The sequence below is a fragment of the Phoca vitulina genome, unplaced genomic scaffold, assembly GCF_004348235.1.
Source record: "Phoca vitulina isolate PV1807 unplaced genomic scaffold, GSC_HSeal_1.0 scaffold38, whole genome shotgun sequence".
In the NCBI taxonomy this organism is placed as follows: Eukaryota; Metazoa; Chordata; class Mammalia; order Carnivora; family Phocidae; genus Phoca; species Phoca vitulina.
The window spans coordinates 19,137,410-19,148,660 of record NW_022589741.1 but is presented as its reverse complement, the minus strand read 5'-3'; the positions used below and the strand labels follow the sequence as shown (position 1 = coordinate 19,148,660).

The 11,251-nt window shown below is 38.3% G+C and overlaps 2 protein-coding genes across 2 annotated transcripts; both read left to right on the top strand.

The window, feature by feature from the left end:
• Window positions 1-594: 594 nt before the first annotated feature.
• LOC116646787 (olfactory receptor 8D4) lies at window positions 595-1,557 on the top strand. Its single transcript, XM_032427688.1, has one exon. The coding sequence runs from the start codon at window positions 622-624 to the stop codon at window positions 1,555-1,557; it is 936 nt and encodes a 311-aa protein (XP_032283579.1). The 5' UTR covers window positions 595-621.
• A 1,818-nt stretch (window positions 1,558-3,375) lies between these two features.
• Window positions 3,376-10,735, top strand: LOC116646833 (olfactory receptor 6M1-like). The gene is given in 3 exon segments (XM_032427750.1): window positions 3,376-3,417; window positions 9,781-9,993; window positions 9,995-10,735. Coding segments are annotated over 3 exon segments (996 nt in total).
• Window positions 10,736-11,251: the final 516 nt, after the last annotated feature.

Sequence of the window (11,251 nt, the reverse complement as noted above, 5' to 3'; positions counted from 1 at the left end):
AAACTTTTTAACTTTGTGTAACTCTGGGTGTCTGAAATCGTGGGCTACTTATTCCATGTAACACATATTAACATCTCCCTAGAATTAATATTCTGCTGAACACCCCTGGAAACCTTGATGTGGAAATCACAGTCGACCTTAACAATGAACATTTTCTCTGTAGGAAATCCTGGAGGCAGGCCAGCCCCCAGCAAATGTGTCATTAACAAAAGTATTTATTTTCTCAATCCACAGCCCTTACTTTAAGAACATCTTTGGCAGATTTGCTTTAGAAAGCCTCTCTTTAGCCTGTCTTTAGTCTTCTCTCTGACTCTGGAGTTAAAGGTTTCATACCTGGTTAAAAGAATTTGAGACACTGGAGAGATTGCTAAAGTTTATTTATAGTTCCTAAAACCTATAGTTAAATAGATGCTTACCTACTATGTTATCGGACTTGGAGGGGGGGGTCAAAGTCCCTGCCCATCAATGGAGGCACAGGCTTGGTGCCAAGGGGATAAGATAACCTTCATTGCCCATTTTCATGCTAGAAATACCTGGGCTACAGGGAATCAGAGACAAGCTAGGATTCTTCCTGCCTGATTTGGCGCTTTCCTCTCATCTCCACAGATTTCTCAGAAGAGAATGGGCACCAGAAATCATTCCACAGTGACTGGGTTTCTTCTTTCAGGACTAACCAACCAACCCGAGCTTCAGCTGCCTCTTTTCTGCCTCTTCTTAGGGATTTACGCAGTTACAGTGGTGGGAAATCTCGGCATGATCTCAATAATTGGCTTGAGTTCTCAACTCCACACCCCTATGTACCATTTCCTCAGTAGTTTGTCTTTTTTAGATGTGTGCTATTCTTCCGTTATTACCCCCAGAATGTTGGTAGGCTTTTTACGCAGCGACAAAACTATCTCCTATTCTGGATGCATGACTCAGCTATTTTTTTTCTGCATTTTTGTCATTTCCGAGTGCTACATATTAGCTGCCATGGCCTACGATCGCTATGTGGCCATCTGCAGCCCCCTGCTCTACCATGTCCTCATGTCCCCTCGGGCCTGCTCTCTGCTGGTGGCTGCTGGCTTCTCAGTAGGATTAACCGATGCGATGATTCATGGAGGTTGCATCTTAAGGCTGACTTTCTGTGGCCCAAAAGTCATTAAACATTATTTCTGTGACATCATCCCACTTATTCAACTCTCTTGTTCAAGCACTTACATTGATGAGCTTTTGATCTTTGTCATTGGTGGATTTAACATGGTAGCCACCAGCCTGACAATCATCATTTCTTATGGCTTCATTCTCTCCAGCATCCTCCGCATCCACTCTGCCCAGGGCAGGTCCAAGGCCTTCAGCACCTGCAGCTCCCACTTGACAGCCGTTCTTATATTTTATGGAACTCTCATGTCCATGTATCTCAAACCTGCCTCCAGCAGTTCACTCATCCAGGAGAAAGTGTCCTCAGTATTTTACACCACTGTGATTCCCATGTTGAATCCCCTGATATACAGTCTGAGGAACAAGGAAGTGAAAAATGCACTCATGAAACTCTTAAAAAGAAAAATATCTTTATAATGAATATGCTCTTTAGTAAGATTGATTTATGTATTTATAATCATAATATGGATATGTATGTGTTTATACCCTGACTCTTTAAAAGTCATTTGAAGTGAGGTGAAATTCTATACATAGTTTTATAAATTAGTGTATATATAAATTTAGTATAAGTTAGTAATATCTAAAATGTAATTAATATATGTTTATTAACATTTGTACTCTCCTGAGAATACCTCTTTGTTTCCATCCACAATGTATAAAACAGATATAGGGGCGCCTGGGTGGCTCTGTCAGTTAAGCATCTGCCTTCAGCTCAGGTCATGATCTTGGGGTCCTGGGCTCGAGCCCCATGGGGGCTCCTTGCTCAGCGGGAGTCTGTTTCTCCCTCTCTCTCTGCCCCCCCCCCCCCCACTCCTGTGCTCTCTCTCAAATAAATAAATAAAATATTTTAAAAAAATAAAACAGATATAGTTTTATGGAGGAAAAGTCAATAAATTCAAGTAGCAGACAAGTCTTTAACCACAACACAATAAAATTGAAATTTCAGTTTTACTGCGTTGTGGTTAACTTAATAACATTGTATGGTGACAGACAGTAGCTACTCTTGTGTTGAGCATAGCACAACATATAGATTTGTTGAATCACTATGTTGTACCCCTGAAACTAATGTAACATTATGTGTCCACTATACTTCAGTAAAAAATTTTGAAAAAAAAGAAGAAAGGTGCATAATAATTGGGAACTACAATGCCATCTACCAAAGTTGGTTAATGTTTGCCTTATATATCCTTTTTCTATTCTTTTATTTTTCCAGCCATTTCTGCTTCTGTTTTAGATGTGTCCCCAGTAACCAGAATGGAGTTTGGTTTTTTAACCTAATCCAACAATTTCTGGCTTTTAATAGAAATGTCAAAGTTTCAAGGCTTTGATAGGAGGAATCGATAGGTCCCAGAAACTAAGTGATGTTGTGATGTAGAATGAAATGCAATAGACAAAAGTCACAATGCAAAGAACACACATGAAAGGACACTGTCAGAGAATAATGTCAGTTGGACACTTCTCCATTACCTGTCTAGCTGCTTTGGAAGGTCTCTACCCCTTAGCTTTTGGAAATTACATTCAGTTAATTTAGAAAATGTCTGTATTCACTTATTGGCACTTAACCATCACTCCAATTCACCAACCTAAGGATTTTTAGGCTACTATAAGGATTTGGTAGAGACAAATATAATAAATGAAGAAAAAGTCACCTTTTGTAAGTTTTGGCAAGAATAGGAGAACTTTTCTTCATTTTAACAGAGGAAAAAAAGGAAAGTTTATCATTTTCAGAGCCCTGGAAGGATTATTATTGCCAGCATCCCTGGGAAAGGAAAACCAACATCATTTTGTCAATTATTGGGGAACATCAAAAGTTTTCTACATTTTGATTTCCCTAAAGTTCTAAAGCAGGCCACCAAGCTTTTACTGACTGAATAAAACAAAACACCTGGAATAATTCCCCTGGAGTCCTGAACATGTCTATTTGGTATCTCCAACTAAACCTTGTGGTTGTGACTGTTCTTTCAACGCTAAAATTCTTTGATTACAAAATAGTAATTAACCTCTTTCACCTCATATTCCCAAGAGCTATTCTCAATTAAATCCTTGCGAGCAAACAAGAGCTTCAAATATTACTGTTTATTCATGGCCTATTTTCATAGAGGAAAGGACACATCACATCCTAGATACAGAAAAAAGAGGTAGAGATTCAAAGTTCCATTTATCTTTTAAGGGATTCAGAGTTTTCAGAATAAATACAGAAAACAAGTGGTAATCAGCTTCCAGGTCAATGTAGTGATGGATTTTGTGACGGAACTGTACAAAGATACAACAGATAAAGTAAGTCTCTCAGGGTAGAGAAATACTTCGGAAGGATATTGACATTTAGACCTTGATAGAACTACATGATCCTAAATACCCCTTCCAATCCTGAGATTTTTCTGAATCTAAAATGTTCTGGTTATTCAATTCCTCAAAGTAGCAAAACCAACATTTCCAGGCTTGGAACATGAGGTAACAGTAACATTTCTGTTCTGACTGAACTAGAGAGCTGAGTCTTGATTCAGCTTTATGTGTCTTATCACTCATTTAGACCATAACCAGAACTCCTCTGACCTTTTCCCTCCTCTCTACAAAAGTGGGAATAAGAGTCTATATTATGCTTATCTCTAAGAATGCAGTCCTTGGGGTCAGAACTCTACTCGAATCTGGCTCTGCACACACTAGCTATGGGACTCCAGGTAAGTGATTCAACCTCTGTAAATTTCAGTTTTTTCGGCAAAAGGTAGATCACGATACCTACTTCTTACTGCAGAAGGTCATTGAATCTATACATATGAAACAGCAGAGCCTTGAATAAAGGGAAACAACTGCCTGGAGAATGTGACAAACTCAAAATCAATCATGGGGATGATTTAATATTCACCTATCAGAAACAGCTCAGAACAAAAAGGTTGTATGGAAACAAAAGCTACAAATCTAAAAATTAGCAAGAAAATATTGCATTTAACAAATGGATGATACACGTTCTTTTCTGATGCCACTTAAATTTTTATAGTGGTAACAGAATGCCTGGTACATAATACCAAGAACTCGATGTATGTTGGCTGGTATCACAGCTATGACTTGAAACCTAAAAGTAGAAATCAAGGCCTTTTGAAGAGATGAGAATAGTGACTTTGTCTGAACAGGCTTCCAGCCAGTACTGGGTCCAATTGGTAGAAGCAACTGGGAAAAAAAGGTATTACCTCAAGTTAATAAAGAATTTTCAAAGGGTCAGAAATCACCAAATATGAAATAAGATAAATGAATTAGCAGTGAATTTCCCACAACTGAAAGATTCTGAATACAGATGGTTTGACTTTTGCTGAGGAAGAAACAGTAAGTTTGTACAATGACCCCCGGACAACCAATACTGTGAAGTTTTCCAAGAAATCCAAGTCAGAGGGGGAAAAAAAAATTCCATCACTCAACATTTAAAAGGAATCAAACAAATACAATTCTGAAAAATTAAGTTTCTTTTTATGTTTAAGTATAAAAAATACATGCTTATGGGGTCAGTTTTGAATTGTCTGCAGGGTTTAAGAATATCTTCTGTTTTATTGCTATGACAGAAACATAGGCTGAAACATGCATATGAGAATGCAGTGTGGCTTACAAGGTCAAATCCTTTTAGGGTCCTCACCCAGATTTTATTGTGGACAGAAGTCCAGGTTCTGTAGAGATCTGTGTTCTCACATCTCCACTGCATAGTAATATTTTTACATTTTTATTACTCACGGAGATGGGGTTGACAATATTTTCCTTCTTCATGGTTTATCCTGAATCGGTGCCTTCTTTACTTCCATCCAAGGCTCCCAGTCCTATTTATCTTCTTTGTTTTTTTAGCAAAACATTTATTGAACATTTGTGCCAGGTACTGTTAGTTGTGTGCTGATAAGAACCTGATGTCATTGCAGTCCTTACTATCAACGTAAGCAGAAGATAGTTATGGCATTTCCATTTACCAGTGAGAAAATTAAAGTCGCATCTAGAAATCACGGCAATGGAACTCCTACTAGAGCCTTCCAACTGCAAACACACTATATTATATGGCTCAGCTTATACATAAAAGTTGAAGAGAGAAATTATTTGGTTTTTTAAAGACTCATCCACAATTTCAGGTATGTAGGGCTTATGAAAGGATTCTAGAGTAATTTGTATTTATATGAGTTGACCAATGGAAATGAAGGGAAATAGAAACCTTAGTAAGGAGACTGAGACTTGGATTTTGAAAGAGATTGTTAAGAGATAAAGTATTCAATTATTTTCAGATTTTACTCAGTCTAAGTTCAGTTACCTGTTTTGTCTACAGTCTAGGCAGCAGGGAACAAGTTTATCTGGCTACAGGGAATATTGACAGTCACAGGAACCTGGGATAAACTTTGCAAGAGCTGTGCCTTAGTAACTAGCAAGAGAAGTCATATAAAATTAGGCTATTTGTATGTTTAATGAATTGTTCATATAAACAGTGACTTGTTGAGCTTGTCACACATATACACAAATATTTTGAAGTTTAAAATATTATAAAATAAATTAATTTATTGACATCTTCCACTACGATGATACTTTGTTCTTACAATTCTGTGATTTTTTTATGTGTGTTGAAGCTGTTTATTAGGTATCTACATATTTAGAATTGTAATACATTCATGATGGATTGAAACTTTTAAAATCACAGAATCGGCCCTGTCAATTCCTAATGATGCATTTTGTCTTATTGTCTATTTTGCCAATTATTAATACAGGTTCCCCCACTATCCAAAGGTATAGCATTCCTATGAAAGCTTTTGTAAACCAAGATAGGATAAAGTGAAGAAGCAATTACCATTAATTTATATGGAAATTTTTTGAGCACCCCTAGATGCCAAAAAATAACCTCTCTTAGACTTTTTCGATACCTTTAGGACACATCTTGCTAATAGATGCACAAAATAAATCAAGATAAAGAACAGATACTAACAGACAGAGTTCAAAGCCGAGTTCAATGCTGAGAGGCTGAGTGTAGTTCCCTGGGGAAAAGCTTGGTGGAGCCACTCTCTGCTCACTTCAATGGCTGGGCTCCCGGCAAAACACACACAAAAATTCTTATGGGATTTCTGGCTTTCTTTAAGAAAACAAAAACAGGTACCAATGTATGTTGTTCTTGAAAATAAAGTGGCAAAATGGGAACTTTGAAAAAGCGGGGGACCCTTGCATAGCCACATTAACTTTCTTTGGGATTAGTATATGTTTGACAAATCTTTTTTTTTTTTTTTTTTAAGATTTATTTATTTATTTGAGAGAGAGAGTAGGGGGAGGGGCAGAGGGAAAGAATCTCAGGCCGACTCCCTGCTGAGCACTTGGAGCCTAGTCTCAGGACACTGAGATCATGACCTGAGCCGAAACCAAGAGTCAGACAGACGCTCAACTGACTGAGCTACCCAGGCGCCCCTGACAAATCCTTTTTAAAAATCCTTTTACTTTCAATTTTTCCATGTTTTTACCTTTTATGTATGTCTCTTATAAATAGAATACAGCAGGAATTGTTTTTTAATATAATATTACGTCTGTCTTTAAAGAATTTAGTTTTTCTTTATTGTAATAATTGATAAATTAGAATTGGTCTCTATAGCCTACTTTTTATTTTTATTTGTCCCAATTTGCTGTTTCTTTTTCCATAATTTTTTCTTTGTTTTTTTTAATTAATGGATTGCTTTGACTGTTGGTACTTATTTGTATCATTGTTATGGTTGAATTTTGTCTTCCTTCTATCACTTTGTCCTTTCTACAAATTTGGAAATTATCTCCTTTGTTTCTATTCTTTCAGTGAATACCTTAGAAAAGTTACTGGGCTTATTTAACTTAAAACCTAAAAGAAAACAATGTTTCATCCCCTCTCAAATGATACAAGAAGGCTTTATCTCCAATTTTCCTCTCCATGCTTTTATCCTGTCGTCATCCATATACCAATTCTAGCTTAACTCCACAAATTCAACACTGTGATTACTTTTTACAAAGAATTTCTATTTAGATTTATGTACCTTTTCACCATTTTATTTATTTATTATTACTCTTTACATCTTAAAATATTTCCATTATTTTCTTTATGCTTGAATTGTATTTAGAAATTTCTTTATAATTTGTCCCTTGGTAGTAAATTCCTGAAGTTTTTATCTGAAATATATTTATTTTACACTGGAAGATAATCTTACTGGATATCTCACTGTGAGTTGGCAGTTACTTTCTTGCCACACTTTAAAGATATTATTTAACTAATTTTGGCTTTCACTGCTGCTGTGTTGAAGCCAACAGTCATTCTAACTGCTTTCCTATGCTGTTTTTCATATCCTCCCTTTGGTGCTCTCTGTTTCTCTGTAAACACTCTCCATCTTCACTCTCTGTGTTCTCTCCTGCAGGACACCACAGACTACACATGGAAATGTTCCCAGCCCACCATTTTGTTTTGTTTGTTTTAACAAAATTCCTTTGAACACTCATATTTTGCAAGTTTATCTCTCTTTGTTTCATTAAAGAGAAATTCTTTTGATATATCTTCCTATTTACTGGTTTTTTTTTTTTAATATTTTTAGAGCGGATAATAAGAGGGGGGTTTTTTGTTTTCTTTTCTGAGTGTAGTTGGTCCACAATATTACATTAGTTTCAGGTGTACCACATGGTGTTGTTGTTGTTGTTTTAAGATTTATTTATTGGGGCGCCTGGGTGGCTCAGTCGTTCAGCGTCTGCCTTTGGCTCAGGTCATGATCCCAGGGTCCTGGGATCGAGCCCCGCATTGGGCTCCCTGCTCGGCGGGAAGCCTGCTTCTCCCTCTTCCACTCCCCCTGCTTGTGTTCCCTCTCTTGCTGTGTCTCTCTGTGTCAAATAAATAAATAAAATCTTTAAAATAAAATTTAAAAAAAAGATTTATTTATTTGAGAGAGAGAGTGTGGGGCCAGAGGGAGAGGGGAGAGGGAATCCCAAGCAGTCTATGTTGGGTGTGGAGCCCGACACGGGGCTGGATCCCAGGACCCTGAGATCACGACCTGAGCCAAAACCAAGAGTTGGACACTTAACCGACTACACCACCCAGGTGCCCCCAACATGGTGTTTTAATAACTCACTTGAAACAACTGAGTTATTACTTCAACAAAAATCATTTTCTTTTTTTAATTCTGTAGGTTCCTCTGGGTCTTTTTAAAAGTCAACTTGGTAGTTTTTAAAAGCCTTGATATTTTTTGTGACATTCTCACTTTAAAAATTACATCCTACATTTCTTGAAATATTCCATATATAAGTGTACTATATAACATATCCAAGGGATGCCTGGATGGCTCACTTGGTTAAGCGTCTGCCTTCTGCTCAGGTCATGATCCCAGGGTCCTGGGATCGAGTCCCGCATTAGGTTCCTTGCTCAGTGGGGAGCCTGCTTCTCCCTCTGCCGGCTGCTCCCCCTGCTTGTGTGTGCTCTTGCTCTCTTTCTCTCTCTTTCTCTGGCAAATAAATAAATAAAATATTTTTTAAAAATAAATAAATAACATATCCAACAATTCCGAACTCTGTTGTCCTTGTGCTAAATCTCTTATTCTATTATTTCTTTTTTCTACTCTCATTTATAGTAATGCAATTGTTAGCATGTTTGGAAATCTTTGTCCAAAAGTTCTTTGCTTCTTAATATCTGGGAATTCTTGGGGAATTTTTCTTCTGGAAGGGATTTGCCTCTCCTCCCATTGTTTGGCATGCCTCACCCAGGGACACTTCACCCTCTCAAAGATGTGGTTCAGAGAGGAAGTCTCAGGATTTGCTTTCCAGCTTCACTGATGTGCCAGTGCTGGAAGATTCATAGCAATGTCTCCATAACAGCATGATCACAGGGTTACCCTGCTCCTCGCTGATGCTTGTTGGTACAAGTCAAATCTTCTGCTTTGGTTCCCTGCTATTTCAGTTCTGTGTTTCCCTCATCAGTTCTCTGCCTTGGCTGATACAGGTCCCAGCCACCCTGATCTTGGCTACCAGGTCTTTATGCTCCAACTCCAGCCACTGAAGCTTTGACATCTGACTGCCTGACCTCAACCCCTACTACTCTGAGTTCAGTTCCTGTTTGTTTCTTTGTTTGTTATTCAGAAAATGGATCCAAACACCTCCCCTAACTTTTGATGCAACCAACAATGTCTCAGAAAATGTGTCCTATCCAATTCTTGTTGTAGCTTAAGAGAATCATTCAGATCATCGTATGCTGGTCAGCCTTGGTACAGGAAGGATATTAGAATTTTTGTCTGATGACTTCTCTTTCCTCAATAAAGTCTGAGATGAGGTTATCAGCTAAGATATCCATATTATTAAAGTTTGAAATGTAACATGTTCAAAATGACTTGAGTGAATTTCAGTTAATTATACACTTCAGTTAGCTTGAACAGATTTGGATTTAAGGAAATAAAGAGAAGAAATATATGCATGTAATAGAAATCGAAAAGTTAAAGTTTAAAGGGACCACAGAAATATTTTTTCCAACCCATCAACTATGAGTATGGGAACAGAGGCCAAGCAAGGTAATTTGATTTGCTAGAGGCCACATAATACAGTCAGAGAGAGGACTAGGACCCCACCGTCTTGAATGTTCTCTCTAGCAAAATTTGGAAGAGATCTTAAACTATTCTATTTCTCTTCATTTGTTTCTTCACCCCTCAGGTAGAAATGGCTCTGAGAAACCAGAGTACCTTGACTGAATTCACGTTGGTCTCCTTTCCTGTCATCCAAGAACTTCAAATCTTGCTGTTTGTTGTTCTCCTGCTGGTTTATATGCTCACCATAACAGGAAACACTGTCATCATTTCCTTAATATGGACCGATAATCGTCTCCAAACACCCATGTATTTCTTCCTTAGTAATTTGTCATTTTGGGGGCATTTTGTTCACAACTACTATTACCCCAAAGTTGCTAACTTGTCTCTTAGAAGAGAAAAAAACCATATCTTTTGCTGGCTGCATCACTCAAATTTATTTCTCCTTCTTTCTGGGGAGAGTGGAGTCTATCCTCCTGGCGGTGATGCCCTTTGATCGCTACGTGGCCATCTGTAACCCCCTGCGCTACACCATCATCATGAACAGCAGGGTCTGTCTCCTGCTGGTTCTGGGCTGCTGGGGGGGAGCCTTCTTTTCAGTGCTGTGTCCAATTATTGTGGTGTCCACACTGCCTTACTGTTATAGAGAAATTAGCCATTTCTTCTGTGACATTGCCCCTTTGCTGCAAGCGGCCTGCATAGACACTCATTTCATTGAGATGATAAGCTTCCTCTTATCCTCCCTTGTCCTCCTAACCTTGCTAGTATTCACCATTGTGTCCTACACTTACATCATTTCTACCATCCTGCGCATCCCTTCAGCCCAAGGCCATCAGAAGGCCTTCTCCACCTGTGCTTCTCACATCACGGTTGTGTCCATTGCCTACGGGAGCAACATCTTCATGTACGTGAGGCCCAACCAGAGCCACTCGCTGGAGTTTGATAAAGTGACAGGTGTCATGACCATAGTGGTGACCCCTCTTCTGAACCCTTTCATTTACAGCTTGAGGAATGTAAATGTAAAGGAGGTCTTGAGAGAGTCAATTAGCAGGATAGTTCCATCACATTCCAAGGGAACATGACTCTAAGCAATTTCAGGGCATCTAAACTATGCTTTCTTTATATGGCATCTTGTGCTGTATGAAGAGTGACACCAAAGTGGACTGAACTCTCAGAATCTGTGGGCAGGATGAAGGATGAATAAACATCAAACACCTCATCGATAATGAAGTATGGAAAATCAGAAGAAAAAAAAGAATTCTATGTCCCTTCAGTCCTTGATATAGTTTGCATATAGTAATATAGGATTGTGGAAACACTCCAGACCCTGAGTCATAAGAGCTAATGTCTAATATTTGTTGAAGAACTAATTTCAGTGGACTTAGAATAGTTATATGACTTCCCTAAGCTTCTTCTTGCCCATCTGTAAAATGATGGCAGGGATTGGCATGTAAATATAAGTGAACACAACCAATATTTATTTATGAGTTTGGTGCCAGGGGCCTACAAGGGCAGCAGTTATGGGAATACTTGTAACCCAGCTGGTATGCAAAAGGAATGGCCCCATAAAGAATTGCAGGTAGATCTGTTGTTGTAAC

Excerpts from the sequence above, each read along its gene's own strand:
- LOC116646787 (XM_032427688.1), top strand. The coding sequence starts at position 622 with ATGGGCACCAGAAATCATTCCACAGTGACTGGGTTTCTTCTTTCAGGA.